The 19,408-nt window shown below is 45.6% G+C and overlaps 1 protein-coding gene across 1 annotated transcript in view; it reads left to right on the top strand.

Moving 5' to 3' along the window:
* Nucleotides 1-1,005: 1,005 nt before the first annotated feature.
* SPATA13 (spermatogenesis associated 13) overlaps nt 1,006-19,408 on the top strand; it is a 257,965-nt gene continuing 239,562 nt past the window's right edge. The window contains exon 1 of the mRNA XM_033843704.2: nt 1,006-1,244. Coding sequence (XP_033699595.1) covers nt 1,233-1,244 — 12 coding nt within the window. The 5' untranslated portion in view covers nt 1,006-1,232. The remainder of the gene's footprint in view (nt 1,245-19,408) is intronic.

Here is a 19,408-nt window from a genome sequence, read left to right as displayed (position 1 = left end):
GTGAGGGGCAGCTGGATCTGAAGTCCATGATGTAATTTAGTGATGATTCCTATGATGCACATTTCAGGGAGGAAAGAGAAGCCATTCTGGAAGACCACTTGTCATGTCTCGGGGGGAAAAACTCCCCACCAATGGCTTTTAGCGCTTCTCAATCCGACTGTCCCTGTCCTCATGTGAAGTTTCCTAAGCCTGTCCTTTTCCTTGTGCTAGTTTTATTTTCTGAAAATGGGTTCCCATTAGCAACGTAATTGTTTATAAATCAGAAAATCTTTTTTTTTGAGCATGGTGGAGGGCTGCACCACATTAAAAGCAGACAATCAATTATGATGAAATTTAATAAAATCACTGTAATTAGTAAGGTCTGCATATATAAGTTTTAACAGCCATGAGGAGCACATACGTCAAATCATCTGTTAAAAATCCTTGCCTCCCCCCAAGTTCTCCAATTAGTCTACTACTATAATTAGGGCCAAGGGATTTAGTGAGGTCTTCCTTGAAGTTTCCTTTGCTCACTTCAGGAATGGAGGAAGGTCGTGTGTGTGTGTGTGTGTGTGTGTGTGTGTGTGTGCGCGCGCGCGCGCGCGCGCGCCCTCGAAGCCTGAAGGTGGGGAAAGAAACTGTGAAACAGGACTCCTATGTTTGCTTATTTATGTTACCACTTCCTCCCCACCCTGTCCTCCTCTTAGTGTTTGTTTCCAAATCGAACCGTCCCCTCTTCTTCGCCTCGGCTTCCTCAACCCCGAGGATTCAAAAGAGACGGCAAGCGGCCCCGCCTTCTTATGAATATGCAACAGTAAGGGGCTGGGAGGAAGCCGGAGAGGAAAACCCTGCAAAAATTCACCCTGTCTGCCTGAAACGGCTCCGGGCCGCTCCCAGCCTCTACCACGCCCTGCACCGGCCGGCGAACAATAGCACAGCCCCGGGGCGCGGAGGCGCGCGCCGCTGCAGAGGAGCTGCTGGATGTTCGTCGCCCGGGAAACGTGGAGTCTGAACAGCTCTTCAGAGCCAGTCTGAACTCCGGCCGGGAAGGTAGCAACCGGACGGGTTCACCGTCTCCGGCCCGAGGGGCCCGAAGGTCCCGCCTTTTGCCCTGCAAATGAGGGGGGCGCAGGGGCCCTCGCGGCGGCGCCCGCCGGGGCCGAGTTCCGCGCCTGCTTCCCCGTGACTTCCTGCCCACCGGAGCTCGGCGCGGGGTAGGCAGTCCCTCAAGAGAGCCCCGCTAACGTGCAGGAATGCTGAGAAAGGTAGGCGGGTTTTCTGTGCCGCTGGTCACCCCTCCCTCACTTTTGGGGAGGGGACCACCCAGCAGCAGGTGGCTGAACTTCTGCGTCCGTGGCACGCTTTCTGAAGCGAGGGTGAGAGGAGGCGAAGGGGAGCGGAGCGCTGGGTGAGCTGAAGGTTTGAGAAGTTGCCGCGGCCCCAACAGGTGCAGCGCAAGCGCCACGCTGCGCCCGGGAGGCGCGAGCGCCCGCCGGCGGCCCGCGTCGCCATGGCAGCGGGGGCGGGGCCTAGCCGCAGCATGCGTCGCCATGGCAGCGGGGGCGGGGCCGAGCCGCGGCGTGCCCGGGTTGCCTGGCGACGGAAGGGCGCGGGGAGGGGCTCGCGGTGTCCCCGGGAGATTCTCCGAGGACCAGCCACCAAGTCTGGGGTTTCTTTAACTTAAGCCTATTGGCAGCGCTGGCCTTTGGTTAAGGAATCAGCCTTCTCGGCTACCGCCTACTCAATGCCATAATACTCTTTTGAAAATACTCGGATTGTGGTCTGATGGAAGACGTGAAAAAGTAGGAAGATATTCCTTTCTAAAGCAACAACAAAAACGTGTACTGTTTCCTCGTTTTCAAGGATATTCCTTAATTATTATCATGTTTAAAAACTAAAATAGAGTACGTGGTTTGGATCCATGAAAACGAATTGACCTTTGGCCTTTCCGACATATTAACCAAAATCTTTGCTAAAGAAAAGCGCATGCAACAGACAGCACTATTAAAAATTCACTGTCGCATCTTAAAATGTCTTAGAAAGACACGACTCTCACAATGCATGTGAGAGAATTAATTTCATTTTATTTCACTGGGTATTTTCTTGCATGTAAATGTGCCTGATAATTTTGGCTTCTTATTTTAAAGGTTGTTTTAGCTCTACACTACAGAATAAAGTTGACAAGGACTTTGCATGACCTTTTCCAGAGCAGTGACTGACAGCGACCGTAGTACTTCCCCCTACTCTTTTTTCCTTTTATCCTCCTATAGCTAAAAGTATCTTTTGGTGTTTTTCATCTCTTTCTCCAGATTTAAATTGCCAAAGACACAGGTCTGTTACCAGGACTTAAGATGTGTTCCACGCACTAGTTTATTTCTTCCTCTTCCTCCATTTTAAAATTATCTACGTATTATTTATTTATTTGTGTATTCATTCATCAGACATGGATTGAGGTTCTGATACGTGCTGTGTACCTTGCTAGACTCCAGAGAAGAGAAGTAAGTGGTGGGAGGGACACACAAAGTTGCGTCAGAAAAATTCACCGTTTAGGGAGAGGTAAAGGCTGGGAAGTCATCAGAATCCACTATGATACTTTCTCATCTAGAAATTCCACCCAGGATGACCGCTGCTACTGGCCAGGAGAGGTGCACTGATTATTCTTGCCCTTTCAAGGCAAAGGTAGCCATTTAAAATATAAGGAAGATGACACTCATAAAAGTACAGTAATATGACCCAGGACTTACAGTCAGTAAGTGGTCAAGTCAGGATCCAAATTCAAATATGGCTCCTAAGACATATGGCTTCTGAAGCATTGAGCCATTTGACTCTATGTCCCTACTAACGAAATTACCATATTTTGAATTTTGTGAATTTCCACCAAAAAAAAAAAAAAACCAACTATGCAGTTTCTTTTTTGGTTGAGCTGTTTTTAAAGTCAGGTATTTCAAAAGTCAGATATGAATTGCATTTCTCAAGAATGTATGGTTTTCCTACTGAAATGTTGCTATCGTCAGTAATCTTGTTTTCAGGGGTTCCCAAGTAGTTAATGAGAAAATTAAGATTTGGTTATTCAAATCGTGTTTTAAGAATATTGGAGGTACTTGTGTATTTTTTTTTTAATTTACTTATTTATTTATTTTTGGCTGCATTGGGTCTTTGTTGCTGCACGTGGGCTTTCTCTAGTTGCGGCGAGCGGCGGCTACTCTTCGTTGCGGTGTGCAGGCTTCTCATTGCGGTGGCTTCTCTTGTTGCGGAGCACGGGCTCTAGGCATATGGGCTTCAGTAGTTGCAGCACGCGGACTCGGTAGTTGTAGCTCACGGGCTTAGTTGCTCCAAGGCATGTGGGATCTTCCCGGACCAGGACTCGAAGCCATGTTCCCTGCGTTGGCAGGTGGATTCTTAACCACTGTGCCACCAGGGAAGTCCCGGTACTTGTGTATTAAAGGGTTCTGTTGTACAAATTGTTACACAATTAGATTTCTTTAAAGCAAAATACATTACTTCGTTAGCATTCAGGTTTTTATTACCTTTCCTGATTTTAGATGTCTTCAATCAGATTGGTTAGCTTCTTCTGGCATTGTCTTTAGACAGGTGATAATTGGAAATTGCTGTGTGGAAAGTTGTCCTAAAAAGTTCAGGTATGGGGCTTCCCTGGTGGCGCAGTGGTTGAGAGTCCGCCTGCCGATGCAGGGGACGCGGGTTCGTGCCCCGGTCCGGGAAGATCCCACGTGCCGCGGAGCGGCTGGGCCTGTGAGCCATGGCCGCTGAGCCTGCGCGTCCGGAGCCTGTGCTCCGCAACGGGAGAAGCCACAGCAGTGAGAGGCCCGCGTACCGCAAAAAAAAAAAAAAAGTTCAAGTATGTACCTGGCTTGACCTGCAGTGAGATTTGGCTCCACACACCCCGTCACAGCCCTGAAAACCACGTTGAACTAATTTCATAAGTGTTTTTCCAGTTAAAATGTTATTTTCCTGAATAGATTGCAGGATCGATGAAGGCAGGAACCAGATCTTTCGTGTCTTTAGAATCTTTCTCTTAACATCAGCTACAACACTCTTCATAAATCTTAACTGGCAGGAGAAACAAAAAAAAAACTTTATCAGGCCAACAAAATATAGAGTAGAAGAAATAACCCTTTAAAATATATAATATTCAGAGTCACAGAAGTTCAAATTATTTGTTGATTTTTTGTTTGTTTGTTTGTTTTTTGTTTTTGCGGTACGCGGGCCTCTCACTGCTGTGGCCTCTCCAGTTGCGGAGCACAGGCTCCGGACGCGCAGGCTCAGCGGCCATGGCTCACGGGCCCAGCCGCTCCGCGGCACGTGGGATGTTCCCGGACTGGGGCACGAACCCGCGTCCCCTGCATCGGCAGGCGGACTCTCAACCACTGCGCCACCCGGGGAACCCTGTTGATTATTTTTTTTCCGTGATACCTCACTATAAAATTCCAGGTAGTACCTATTTTGCAGATAGAAATTTTTACCGCAATTAATTATCCATAGATGATCACAGAAGGTAAGAAAAGAATTAACAAGACTTACGGTGACTAGTATTTAAGTATTTTCCAGTGTGTTATCTTTTTTTTTTTTTTTTTTGCGGTACGCGGGCCTCTCACTGTTGTGGCCTCTCCCGTTGTGGAGCACAGGCTCCGGACGCGCAGGCTCAGCGGCCATGGCTCACGCACCTAGCCGCTCCGCTGCATGTGGGATCCTCCCGGACCGGGGCACGAACCCGCGTCCCCTGCATCAGCAGGCGGACTCTCAACCACTGCGCCACCAGGGAAGCCCCAGTGTGTTATCTTAATTGAACCTCACAACAACCCTGAAAGCATAGGGGAGGAAATCTTTTTCCTCTACCCTCTGGGTTTTTTGGCTGGTCTAATAATTTAATTGACATAAGACAGATTAACAGGAGAAAAACAAATTAGTTATGTACGTAGGGGTGGTCCCAAAGATATGAGACCCAAGGGCATGTCGGGCAGCTGAGGCTTCTATACTATCCTGAGCTGAGGAATGGGACGGGGGCCTGAGGCTTCCAAGGGGAGGAGGGTGATGCACAGGACAGTAAGAAGACAGATGTTTGGTGAGTTGATGGTTGCCCTGCCATATAGATAGGTCATTCAGATAAAAGGGATCTCTGGTAATAGCTCTCTCTCTCTGAGTCTGGCCCCAGTCTCAATTCCTTCAGGAAACTGAGGGGGAGGTAAAAAGCCCCTCCTGGGTCTCTTGGGCCCTGATTCTCTTTAGCTCAAAACAATCCACGAGCCAAAGTGGCACATTTTGGGGAGGTTCGTTCTGAACCCCTTCAAAGGGATTCACAACACCAGTTTTTTTTTTAATGTATGAGAAAACAGAAGCTCAGAGAAGTTGAGCGACTTGGTCAGAGTCACCCAGCAAGGGAGAGTCACATCTTCTGATGAAGTCAAGTGATACCCTTGCAAAGTCAAGAGACACGCCTGTGAGCTCTGGGGGCCTGAGCCTCTTGACAGACTCGGGGAGTCAGGGTGCAAAATGCCTTCTCTCCCTCTCACCTCCCCCAGGCTCCCCCTCTGTCTGGGAAGAAGGCGAGGGAACCTCTTTTAAAAGACAAGTAAAGAAAGAAGCGGGGCAGAAAGAAGGGGGAGCCAGTGTTCAAAATTGGTAGTGGGGAGACCCGGGGGAGGGGTGTGCTAGTCTACTAGGGCTTCTGTAACAAAGTATCCCAGACCGGCAGGCTTAAACCACAGGCCTTTACTGTGTCACAGCTCTGGAGGCTGGAAGTCAGCAGGGTGGGTTTCTTCAGAGAACTCTCTCCTAGGCTGGCTGATGCCCCCTCTTTGCGGTACCCTCATTTGGTCCTCCCTCCGTGTGTGTCTCTGTCCTAATCTCTTCTTGTTATGACACCTGTCATATTGGATTAGGGCCCACCCATCTGACCTCATTTTACCATAATTGCCTCTTTAAAGGCCCCAGCCGCCAAATACAGTTACGTTGGGAGGTCCTGGGGGTTAGGACTCCAGCAGATGAATTTTGAGGGAACTCATTTCAGCCCATAATAGAGACTAAGGAAAGTGAACTTGGTCCATGACCCAGAAGACAAGACATTGCAATTGCTTTACGGTTCCCATTAGTTTTCTCTCCTGGCACCGATCAACGTTTGGGTGAGTTGTGGCAGTCTTTTACAACAGTATATTCCACCGGACGTATAAAGAAAACAAAGAGATTCAGAGCTGAACTCTTCTGTATTTAGCTTGCTTTATACTTCATTTTCACTCTCACCTCTGCAGGGCCAGCTTCCAACCTTGTCACATTTTGACGGGGGCAGACAAAGCTGGCGATGACCTCCGTTTCCAGCTAGGTATGACCTGTCTCTCTGCCTTTTTTAGCGCCGTGGAGTGATTTGAGTCACGTGCGCTGCCTGGGAAGCGTGATAAATGCACTGAAAATGAAATCACAATACTGCAAGGACAGGGCAGCGTAGATTTTGCAGCCCTCAGAGCCACGAAGATAAAAGCTAGGGCACCCTTCCATCTGAATGGCATTCTCCATGCTTATTTCTAACAAAGTATGCTCAGCATCGTGTTTCAGACCGTGGAAGGTAGCCAGAAGAATTTGAAGGTTTTCTCTGAGGCACTGGACAACTTACAAGGTTATAATTGGAATGTATTGCAAAGACTCAAATTATGAAAATGCTGTGGTCATAGGATATCAGGGACCAAGGGAAGCCTGCAGGTCTTGTAGGCAGTGCCTGGCCCTTGTCTGGACTCCACAGAACCTGCTTTGTGAAGGCAGGAATCCAGCCTAGGTTTCAAGGTAGCCCGAGAAGGTTCCAGAGTTTCCTGCAATAAAGGTTTCAGTATTCACCGAACATCAGGGTCTCAAAGGACTTTTGTTTGTTTCCTCGATTTCCTTCATTACTTCATATGGTAGAGCGTGGGTGTCCACTTTTTTGCATGGAATAGCTTGTCATTTGCTAAAAGAGTCTTCATATGTCATTTCTTGGCTCTTTTTGGTAAGTTGAATGGAAACTCTGTCCATTGTGCCGAATCTGTTTCTATCACAGTCCCAGGGAAGCCGCCCCTCACCATCCTGAGTTGTGGGTTGCTTTTTCTGTCTTCACCGCACTCGCTTGAGTTGTGACTTTTGAGGGCTGTCCTATTTACTTCTAATCGTGAGGCCCTGGACTCTATTCTGAAATATCCTTACGGAAGAATGTGTATCCCGTACACTTGGGGAAGCTTTTTCCAGGAATACCAAAAGCTTTCAAAATGTGCTCTTTGGATGGGATCCAGCAGCTTTCTTTTTTTCTTTTTTTTTTTAACATCTTACAATGGTGTGTTAGTTTCTGCTTTATAACACAGTGAATCAGCTATACATATCCACACATCCCCATATTCTCCTCCCTCTTGTGTCTCCCTCCCACCCTCCCTATCCCACCCCTCTAGGCGGTCACAAAGCACCGAGCTGATCTCCCTGTGCTATGCGGCTGCTTCCCACTAGCTATCTATTTTACATTTGGTAGTGTATATATGTCCATGCCACTCTCTCACTTCGTCCCAGCTTACCCTTCCCCCTCCCCGTGTCCTCAAGTCCATTCTCTATGTCTGAGTCTTTATTCCTGTCCTGCCCCTAGGTTCTTCAGAACCTTTTTTTTTTTTTAGATTCTGTATATATGTGTTAGCATATGGTATTTGTTTTTCTCTTTCTGACTTACTTCACTCTGTTTGACAGACTCTAGGTCCATCCACCTCACTGCAAATAACTCAGTTTTGTTTCTTTTTATGGCTGAGTAATATTCCATTGTATATATGTGCCACATCTTCTTTATCCAGTCATCTGTCGAGGGGCGCTTAGGTTGCTTCCATGTCCTGGCTAGATCCAGTAGCTTTCCACAATGGATGCTTTCAGGAACAGGTTCATGTGTGAGGCAGCTATCATTATCCCAGCCCAAAAGGAATGTGTCCTCCTCAGAGCAGTGCGTGCTTAATCAGTGAGGCGCTGGGTGCTGGTGCCTGAAGTTTGAAAAGTCAGCCTTGAAAGTTAGTGCAAGTTCCTGAAGGGCAGAACTGTACGCTTCCCCTTCTGATTCGAGCCAGACACTTGTCCCCCTGGTCGGTTGTGCATATCGGCCGGCACAGGTCCAGGAGGTGGGTTGGTCTGTTCAACGGCTGCTTCTAGAGCACCTTTAATTAAGATCTCCCCTCAGAGGCACTCCCCTCAACTTAGGAGAAAAGAAGGCAACACGGATGTGCGAAGAGTGAGGAGGAGCTGCTGTTCATGGCTGTTCGTGACTGCCCCAGGTTTTGGCCCAGTGAAGTCCCCTTCCTTCCTCTACACTACTGGAGAGGGTCATGACCTTGAAGTGGCCTGGAAGTTCCCAGGCTTTCAGGGAGCATTTATCAGTCATTCACGATCTTCTTAGGCTGCAGGGCATGAGAAGACATGTCATGGACTTTCTCCTCAAGCAGCTGATACTCTAGTTCAGGGTAAACAGATGTGAAAATAAGAAAGCACAGTTCAGGGCTGTGTCATGTACACGCTGGTAGGTGTGCTCCAGACACTACGAACAGCTGCTCGAGGTGGGCTCGGCAGCCAGAGAATTGCATCCTCTTTTTTTTTCTTTATTTTCTTTATGTTTAAAAAATTTTTATTTTATATTGGAGTCTAGTTGAGTTATAATGTTGTGTTAGTTTCAGGTGTACAGCAAAGTGATTCAGAGATATATATATCTTTCAGGTTCTTTTCCCATATAGGTAGAGTTCCCTGTGCTATACAGTAGGTCCTTGTTGATTATCTGTTTTATATATAGTAGTGTGTATGTGTTAACCCCAAACTCCTAATTTATCCCTCCCCTCCATGTTTCCCCTTTGGTAACTGTAAGTTTGTTTTCTATGTCTGTGAGTCTGTTTCTGTTTTGTAAACAAGTTCATTTGTATCATTTTTTTAGATTCCACATATAAGTGGTATGGTATGGTATCTGTCTTTGTCTGACTTCCTTCACTTAGTCTGATAATCTCTAGGCCCATCCATGTAGCTGCAAATGGCATTATTTCATTCTTTTTACGGCTGAGTAGTATTCCATTGTGTATTGTATCACATCTTCCTTACCCATTCCTCTGCTGATGGACATTTCAGTTGCTTCCGTGTCTTGACTGTTGTCAATAGTGCTGCTATGACCATTGGGGTGCGATGCATCCTCTTTCCTCACTGTGGCTTCTCAGATGCGGATCTCCTTCAAGTTCCCGTCACCCCAGCCCCTTAACCTGGCCCTTTCCTGCTTTTCCAGTGAGGCTGCTCAAGAAATCCTATCTCAGATGAGTTTAAACCGGGGTGAATCTGGCCACAGGATTCGAAGCCTTTATACTCCTGGGAGCTCCCTCAGGATTTGATGGAAATAAAGGAGGGACTGGGCTGAAGGAGCAGAAGAGAGAGCCATTTCTACTGTCTCATCATGGATAGAGTTCATAAATCCTTGGAAAGCCATAAAAAGACTGCCTGAGTATTCATTTCAAGGACAGAATGATATGTAGGCAACATAAGAACAGGAGACTGTGTGCATGGCCACAGCAGGGCAGAGAGGAGAAAAAAAGCGGTCCAAACCCTAGATGGTGATAGGATAGGGCACCTGCAACTGGTCCTTACCCTGAGACCACGGGAAGAAAATAAACATGGCGGCTAGGAAGCCAGCTCTGGGATATGGACGTGTCCCCTGGGGTTATACCTCTGGAAGCTCTGTGCTCCCCACTTCTGAGCTCTGTACTCCTCACCCACTGGGGCCCAGACCCCCCTCCCCCATGATGAGCAGCAGTGATTTGGAGCTGGAGAGCCCGCTGCAGGGAGAACAGAGTCTCTGATTCCATTGGTCCTGGCACGTGGAGCTGGCAGTCAATTCTGCTGTAGGGGGTTAGGTGTGCAGGTGATTTTTAGCACACCACTGCTTCTTGTGCTTGTGTTAGGTATTTGGGGCTGGCCCAGGGACCAGTTCTGTATATCCTATTTGTAAGGAAAATATATGCTGAACTTGAAGCAAGTGAAATGTATGTTTGAGCAGCAAGCCTTTGTGAAATGAAGATCAGAGCAACCGGGAATTTTATCTGGACCGCCAAGGCATAGAGGAATGAGCGTTAGAGGAGGGTGCGGAGACCTGGGTACAAATATCATCTCTGATACAAATTCACAGATTTTAGCAAAAAGCGAAATTCCCTGAGAGTTGTTATCTGTAAGAGGAGGGACTTGATTAGATGATTTCTGAGGTCCCGCTGTGTTCTGGAATTCTGCTCTTTCTGAAAGGCAGCCTAAAATGGGATGTGTCACCTCTAAGAATCCCAAATGCCGGTCAGGTATCCATCCCTTTGCCTTTTATTCATGAGTCTCCTGGTGTCCCCATGAGTCTGTCGTAGTCAGCGATGCTGTTTCCTCCCGGTGTCTGTACACAAGGTTGGGAACGTCTCTCCAGGAAAAGGTTTAGAGGTGAGAATTTCTCAGTTTTCCTTAACTGATTCTTTTGTTTCATGCCTTTGTAAAAATAAAATTGTCTCCACATGCTCTTGGCTTCCATGTCTTGGCTGTGAGATCTCAGCCTTGAGAAACCATCAGGCCAGGTAAGCTGTTTTTATTGTTATTACATCACATCTCAAGGAGAGCCTCCCAGGATGCATCCCCAGATCAAATGCCTGTAATTTCCTTTGATTGGAAACATGGAAGGATCTCCTTGTGCAGTGAATTACAGCAAATACAAAGTGAAGGACAATTCTTGGTCACTTTACACGGAGCAGGGAATTTTGAAAAGTTTGGAATTTTGGTATTTTGGATTTATACTTTAAATGAACAAGGGGATCAAACTAAATGGAACCTACACTGAATCTGGCTAGTGAAAATAGATCTCTTAGTTTATAGAATTTATCATCTTGGGATCTTATATATCAGGTTTCCTTGTAGTGTCTCTATTTATTTAGGTAGTAAATGTGGTGTTTTAGAAACATTTTTCCTTTCTAATTATATATTTATTTATTTATTTTGAAAGGAAAAAGAGAAATCCACACTAACATTTCTCAGAAGCTTCCAATTAGGCAAATCTTAGGAAAAATGCATATTACGATCTGAAATGCATATTATGATCTGTAGTTAAATAAGCATGTTTTGGTTTATAAACTGAGTGTACCCATACCATCAGCATGAGATATATATAGAGTTTTCCCTTTGAAAACATTTCTGTCCAGAATCCAGGCGATGGACCTTTATTTCTTTTCTCTGGATCAGAGAGATCATTAAAAGGAATTCTAGCTCGGTACTTTGCTTACTTTCCCATCAGAGATAACTAATTCCGTCTCACCTGTGTTACAACCGGGTAGAAGCATTTGATAGTGTTTCACAAGCTAAGGAGTGGAGCAACTAACAAAATTTCTGACTCTGTTGGTTACAGTTTTGAGAACTGTAGTGGGATACACTTAATTCTTAGCATAAAAACATGTCATTGATTTTTTTTTTTAAAGAAAGGGAAATAACATGAATGAGTGCTGTGAACCGGACATTGATGTATTTACGGTATTTGGAGCTGTTGTTGCTTTTATGTTGGAAGTTAGTAAAGTGAGACATGGAGAAGTTACGTCACCTGTCAGAGGACACACTGAATAAGTGGCAAAGCTGGTGTCCAACCTCAGAAAAAAAAAAAGAAAAGAAGAATTTTTACTGTCTAGCTGTTGAATATGTATGTCACTTGAAAATGAGGAACCACATTATCTCTAAGATACCCACCCATGTTTTTTGTGGGATGAAAGACAGCTGGAATAATGTGAAAATCAGCGGTTCCCCTGATTGTGGGAATATATTCTCTGGAGTAAAGTTTAAGCACTTCTAACATTAAATATTATATTAATCACTATTAGCTCTGGGAATCTGCCCAAACAAGTCATTCTTCCAACAATGTTTGTCTTCAGCCAACTTAGGCAATCGGCCACTGAATGAGGCATTTTTCCCACTAAAAGACACGATTTGACCAGTAAGAATTTGGTTATGCAATTAAGTGTTGAGAAATTGGGAGGTAAAAACTCTGGACTTGGAAATCTTGGTATTTTGATGATCTAAAGTATAAACAGTTTTTCCCCCTGCAGTAAATAACAGCTGTACAAATTTTAATTTCACATCAGCCAATCTTCCAAGCTACACTGCAAGCTATAAGTTAAGATATGAGGATAATAATTAAGAAAAGTCAAAATGCCATCAGCAGTGAGAACCTGTTTTTTAAAAAAGAAAAGGAAAAGAAGGGAAAATTCCTTTAGAAAATGACCTAAGACTTTTTTTTCCTGTTAAAAAATGAGAAAAGTGAAAGAATTTTCAAAGAATGTCGACCGATGATAGAGTTTCTTGTAAAAACTATACTTTTTAGTGGAACTCTAATCAGAAGTTTAGGAGTCAGTAGCCTCTTCTAAAGGCAACAAGAGATAGTATTATCAGGATTTTATGAGTATGATATCTGCCGTAATCTAGTCAGCGGCACTTTGTTTTAGTTGTGGAGTGACGGGCTTAGTAAAGTGGGCATCCACGGCTGCTGGAGGGAAGATGCCAGCCAGCAGGGTCATGGGCACCAGTGGAGCCACAGTGGGACCAGGGGATGCCAGCGTGGACCGGAAGGAGGGCGGGGCCTTCACTTTCAAATAGTTCATCCTTGATTATTTCTTTGGAAAAGGTGCTTCTGGAATTTCCATTGGTATCTGATATATGAGGACAGATGATGAGGGGCGAGAAAGACTTAGCCCAAGTAGTTGGACTGAAAGCAATGTATGAATTAGACACATGATAGAAAACAACATCTTTTGTTAATATTTTTATTCAAGTGGTTTTATATTAAAAATTTAGTGTTCCTGATAGTTTAATTGCTAATTGAACGTAAAGATATATCCCACTAGTTTACTAAAAATCTGTTTTTAATAAACGGATTATTTAAAACATGGATTTTCATAGTGGGAAAAATGACAGCTTTTAGGAAAGCAAGAAAAACTCTATTAAAAATTTTTTAAATTATATTCATTTAAAATTTTTAATTATTTTTAAAAATATATAATTTATTTACATGCTATAAAATGAGAGGGTTATGAAACAGCATCTGCTGAAAAGTAATCTCCTCTCTCCTCCAGCCTTTCACCCCACTGACCCTTCCAGGTCACCCAGCTGCCCCTCTGGGAGGGGCTGGTATTACCAGTTTTTCCGTATGCTTCAGAGAAGGTCTGCGCTTTTATAAGGAAATATGTTTTCTTCTATCCCCCTCTATTTTTTACACAAGTATTGACATAGTATATTGGATCCTTTATTTTTACTTAATGATATATTTCAGAGATGATATATTATGGTATATTTGACATATTATGATATATGATGTATTCATGATATATCTCATATCGGTACATAAAACGCTTCTTCATTCTTTTATTTCTATTGTGGTGAAACAGACATAACATGAAATTTTCCGTTTTTAAGTGTACGGTCCTGTGGCGTGACATTCACATTGTTGTGCGACCATACCACCATTTATTTCTAGAACTTTTTCATCATCCCAGCTGAAACTCTGTACCCATTAAACAATAACTCCCTCCACCCCCAGCCCCCAGTAACCACCATTCTGCTTTCTGTCTCTAAGAATTTGACTATTTTAACTATCTCAGAATGAGTAGAATCATATAAATGTTATCCTTCTGTGTCTGGCTTATTTCACTTAGCATAATATCCTCGAGGTTTATCCATGTTATAGCATATATCAGGATTTCATCTCCTTTTAATGGCTGAATACCATTGTATGCGTATACCGCACTGGGTTTATCCATTCATCTGTCAATGGACATTTGTGTTGTTTCCACCCTTTTTCATTCTTTTTGATGGCTGTGTAGTATTCTGTTCTATGGTTGTAGCATATTATATAAACCGGTTCCCTAGTGATGAGCAGCAGGTTATTTCCACGTTTCAGTGAATAACAGTGAACCTACACTCTTTGACACATGCGTGTATCTAGTAAACAAATTTCTTGAAATGGATTGGCTAAAACGAAATGTTATGGGCACCACAAATTTTGGGCTCTTGCCAACTTGTCCTCCATGGACCTTGTCCCCATTTGCACCCCCCTAGAGACTGCCTGCTTCCTGACCCCTCACTAACACAGTGTCGCCAAACTCCTTTGCTCACCTCGTGGTGGAAAACGCTGTCTCAGCGCAGTTGCAATTGACATTTCTCTGGAGTGAACGCTGAGTGTTTCAGGGCCATTGTGTTGTCTTTCACTGGGACTATCTTCATGTCTTTTGTTCATGTCTCAGGTGGGCTGTTGAGTTTTTTCCTCCCTCTTCTCTATATTGGCTGTTGCTGAAAAATTTGCTTTCCTTTGGCATCCTTACCACAGCCTGTGGGAAGCTTTTGGAACCGTGCCGTGAAACGGGAATTTTGTCTAAGAATAGTGAAACCTGCTTTTCAACACCATTGGCCAAATACTGGCTCAGTGACAATAGTTTTGTTAAGGGGACAGACTTTAGGAGGCAGGAGCTGTAGGGGGCTTTATATTCAGAAGAAAGTTTATCTACTCTCACTGTGTTTAAAGGACTTATTCATCTTTCAAAAGGTGGATGCGTAAACACAAGACAATACATAACGTGAGATGTACTGAAAAAATAACCGAAAGATAGCAGGCTTTCACACCCACCCACGGACCAGGGCAGGGTGTTGGCAGGGGGTGGTTTCGGGTATGATGAGGCCTGAACAGAATACGGTTAGGAGGAAGCTCTTTAAGAAAAAGAATCCCAAGTGACCAGGTTGCTAGCTCCCCTCGCAGGCCTGGGGAGGGGCCCTGCAGCCCCAGATTCCGTGGCCTCTTGGCACGTGGGACTCTGGAGTGCAGGCCGCACCAGCTGGGCCTCGGGGTCACAGCCACGCTGCCCGCAGGGACCTGGGAGCACGTCCAGCGAGGCCGGTGACAGCTAGAGGTCTCAGTGCAAGCACCAACGTGCTTCCAACAGCGTCCACAGGGGGCGAGGGTGAGATGGCCCCTTTAGTGATGGGGATGTCCATGTCACCTGCCTGCCCTCGGTGACTTCTCAGTACCGTGTCACCGACGTGCTCCGCGCACCCCGCATCATGCTGGTACCACAGAGAAGCTTAAGGTCAGTGGTAAGTCTAGCTGAAGAGAGCGAACATACAGAAGCCTGACATCAAAGAGACTTTGCAGCGTCTATACCTGTCATCTCCAGAGCGGGAGTGGTGGGTACTCCTCTTGGGGTGGGTAGACGGTATCAGAGTGTGTGTGTGTGTGTGTGTGTGTGTGTGTATACACATGTATACATAAACATACATATATGTACACGTATGCGCACATGTATGTGTGTCAGAATGTATGTATATATCTCCACATCTGATAGAACCTTAATACTATTTATAAATTAATAAATAAATGTGTATAGGGATGTTCAGAGTTTTAACACTCTTTGCTTATTGGGATGTGTCATTGGAAAGGCACGGAGACCATTCGTCTTGACAGACAGTGCCCTAGAAGCGGAACTGATGATGTAGCCCTTTAGGGTTGTATGTGCAGACATTTGAGACCCAGGGAGGGAAGACACCGTGCGGGCAGGGCTGTGCGGTGGTGAACTCTATGTGTCCACTAGTCTGGGCCACGAGGTGCCCAGGTACTTGGTGAAACACTTTTCTGGGTGTTTCCGGGAGGGCGTTCCTGGATGAGATGAACGTTTGAGTTGGTGGACTCAGTAACGCAGACGATCCTTCCCGACGTGGCGGCCTCATCCAGTCCGCCAAGGCCTGAATAGACAGCAAGGCAGAGCGAGGAGAATTTGTCCCCTCTGCCTGCCTGTCCTCCAGCTGGACAGCGGTCTGCTCTCGCCTTCGGACTCGGACTAGAACGAGACCTTCAGGCCTCCTGGGTCTCCAGCCTCCAGACTCACGCTGCAGCTCGTGGACTTGTCAGCCTCCGTGATCGTGCGGACCAGTCCCTTGTAATAGATCCCTATCTGTCGTCTGTTGTTTCTGCGTCTCTGGAGGACCCTGGCCAGCAGCTGCTGGGCCCCCTGTAACCTCAGGCTGGCCCACGTTCCCGAGCCCCGGATCCCTGCAGAACCACGCGGGGAGCTTTAAGAAATGCCAGTGCTTGGGTTTCTCAGAGAGTCTGATTGATTGACGGATTGATTGATTTTACAACGCTAAACGTTTATTATTTTCCGTGATTCTCTGAGTTGTTTGGATATCGTTCTCTTGGTCTGTGTTGGCTTGGCCAAGGCTGGATAGTCTACAAAGGTATCATTCACGTGACCGGCCATCGTTAGACTGGTTAGTCCTGTTTAAAGCTTCTCTAGAAGCTTCCTTGGCCAGAGACTCTGATTGAATTGGTAGTTTTCAAAAGCTCCCCCAGCGGTCCGGGTGGAGAACAAGTGATGCAAATTCTAGCGTCGCAGTTGCTGGAAACCTGATCTGCCGGCTCGGAAACACTGCCCTCCATCTCAGGTGTGGCCTCAGGCTGGCCAAGCATACAGGACGGAGGAGGACACCAGCCACCTGGTTACACACCCTCCTGCCTGACGCTGACCGAGGTGGTTTAGAACTGGTTCTGAACTGGAAGGATGGCTCTGTGAGCCTGTGGGCGGGAGGGAGGGGCTGAGAGGCTGGGCGGGGCCGTGGTCAAGGGCCCGGCCTCCTGACTCTGCCGCCTGCATCCACCAATCCTCAGTTTACCCTTCTGTCGAATGGACACGGTTAAAGACAGAACCACCTCCTGGAGTTGTTGGGAAGATTCAGCTGACACAGAAAAAGTGCTTAGAGTGATAATTAGTTGTCACCTGCACAGGTGTTGGTTACTGTCACTGAGACACGCGTCCCCCTCCACGTACACGTGCACCTGCCCCCAGGTTTGCATTCTTGCCACGTTTGCCTTGCTGGCCAAAACGCTTTGGCTGGTTCCTTATTGTTCATGTTAGCTGAGGTCCTTGTCTGGCTGTACTCGAGTTCTCCAGGCCTAGGGGTCCATCACATATGTAAGGCGACTTTGGATGTCTCTGCTCTGGACCAGTCTGTGCTCATTTTCAAAGTGCAGTTTTCAAGGGCGTCTTCATCTGGTTGTATTTCTAGGAGGGATGTTTCACTTTGACTCATGTCGTGTACTGACAACGCATGATGGTGCTGTCACCTGTGCTTTCGGGAAAGACTGGAAGCACCAGAAAAGATGGGGTTTAAAAACGTCAACAACCTGAGTTGCCACACGGAGGGCAAAACGAGCCAGCTCTGTGGCCCGCGTAGCCCCTCAGGATCCCACGCCTGACGCTTTGTACCTGCGAGGTCACAGCTTATGGCCCCGCACAGGGGGACAGAGCATCCTGGGGCTGGTTCAGTGACATTTGCCGTCCGATGCGGCAGTTTTATATGGACGACTACATTTTTACTGATGGTTTTAGTAGATCTGATACCAGCTAGTCTGTGACCCGTGTAAGTGGTATTAATATGCTGTTATTTTTAAGTGGGTTGTGCACGGAATCAGGCATATTGTCTTGTCAGCACATTGAATTTAGCCCAGTAAAGGAATTTACAGCAGCACTTCCTTCCTTCTGGAGGCCCTTGGAGAGAATCCATTTCTTTGCTTCTTCCAGCTTCAAGGTGCTGCCTGCATTCCTTGGCTGGTGGCCCCTTCCTGCATCTTCAAAGCCAGCCATCACCTCACTCCGACCTCTTCTTTCATCCTCACTTCTCCTTCTCTGACTCTCCTGCCTCCCTCTTTTCCTTATAAGGACCTTGCTGATGACATTGGGCCTATCGGGGTAATCCGGTAGGTAGGTGTTGCTATTCTCATGTTATGGGTCGGAAAACATGGCTCAGAGGGTCCTTGCTGTTCCTGGTGCCCCATTCCTCTTGAGGGCAGTGGGTGATGGAATAGCCCATACTCGTTCTGGGTTTCTCATCACTCTTGTAAGGATCCATTGTGAGTTAAAGAAAAATCTGGGCTTTTAAAATGATTATTTTTCTACTCTTTCCTTCCAGTTTTATTGAGGTGTCATTGACATACAGCACTACAGAAGTTTAAGGTGCACAGCATAACGATTTAACTTACAGACATCATGACATGGTGACCACAATAAGTTCCGTGAACATCCATCATCTCGTATAGATACGAAATAAAGGAAAAAGAAAACATTTTTTCCTTGTGATGGGAGCTCAGGATTTATTCTCTTAACAACTCTCGTATACAGCATACAGCAGTGTTGATTATGTTTGCTGTTGTAGGTGTTGTGCATTCCCTCCCTAGTACTTACTTATCTTAACTAACAATACTGTGAGTGAGATGGTCTCCATTTTTGTCTTTCCTTTGCTTTTTGGTCTACTGAGGTATAATGGACATACAGTCATTGCACATGAATTGAAAGTGCACAGTTTGATCCGTGCGTGGGTCTGCTTCCTATCACTGTAGATTACACTGCATTTTCAAGGACTTTATATAAAAGGAATCACACGGCGTGAACTCTTTTTGCGCCCACAGCCGTGTTGGGATTCATCCTGGTCTTCGTGTGTGTCACTGGTTTGTGCCTTTGTGTTGCCTGGCGGCAGTCCCTCGTTGGTCCAGTCACCTGTGAATGGCCATTTAGCTTGTGTCCAGTTTGGGGCTATGACACGTACAAGCGTTCACGCACGAGTCTGGGTGTGGGCCTGTGCTTTCTTTTCCCCTGTGGTAACACCTCCTAACTGAATGTTGGGCCACGTGGCAGATTGTTTAACTTTTCAAGAAACTGCCCGACTATCTTCTGCCATCGCTGTACCATTTTACACCCCCGCCAGCCACGAATGAAAGTTCCAGTTGCTCTGCCCTTCTAAAGAACACTTGGTGTGGCCAGTTTTTCAGTTCTTGCAATTCTGACATGTGTGTGGTGGTATCTTAGAGAAGTTTGCATTTGCATTTCCTTAATGCCTAAGGATGTGGGGTGTTTTTTCATGTGCATATTTGCCATCTGTATATCTTCTTTCGTGAAGTATCTATACAAATATTTTGCCATTTTTTATTGGACTGTTCGTTTTCATATTATAGCATTTGAGAGTTCTTTATATATTCTAGACAAAAGTCCTTTATCAAGTATGTGATTTGCAAACATTTTCTCCCAGCCAGTGGGCTTATCTTTTCATTCTCTTAACAGTGTCTTTCAAAGAGAAGAACTGAATCTTGATGAAATCCAATTGATCATTTTTTTCTTTTGTCAGTTGTGCTTGTTGTTGTTGTATCTATGAGATTTGCCCAATACAAGGTGGCAGTGCTTTTCTCCTCTGTGTTCTTATGGACGTTTTATCCATCTAGTTAAGTTTTATATATTCAGATTTTACATTTAGGTCAGTGATCCAATCTGAATTAATTTTTGTATGTAGTGTGAGATATGAATCAAGGGTTTAAAAAAAAATATGTCCTGGACCATTTGTTTCAGGACCATTTCTTGAA

Source organism: Tursiops truncatus, chromosome 18 (genome assembly GCF_011762595.2).
Source record: "Tursiops truncatus isolate mTurTru1 chromosome 18, mTurTru1.mat.Y, whole genome shotgun sequence".
Taxonomy (NCBI): domain Eukaryota; kingdom Metazoa; phylum Chordata; class Mammalia; order Artiodactyla; family Delphinidae; genus Tursiops; species Tursiops truncatus.
Note: the sequence above shows the minus strand (reverse complement) of the source record. Positions and strands in the feature narration are given on the sequence as shown.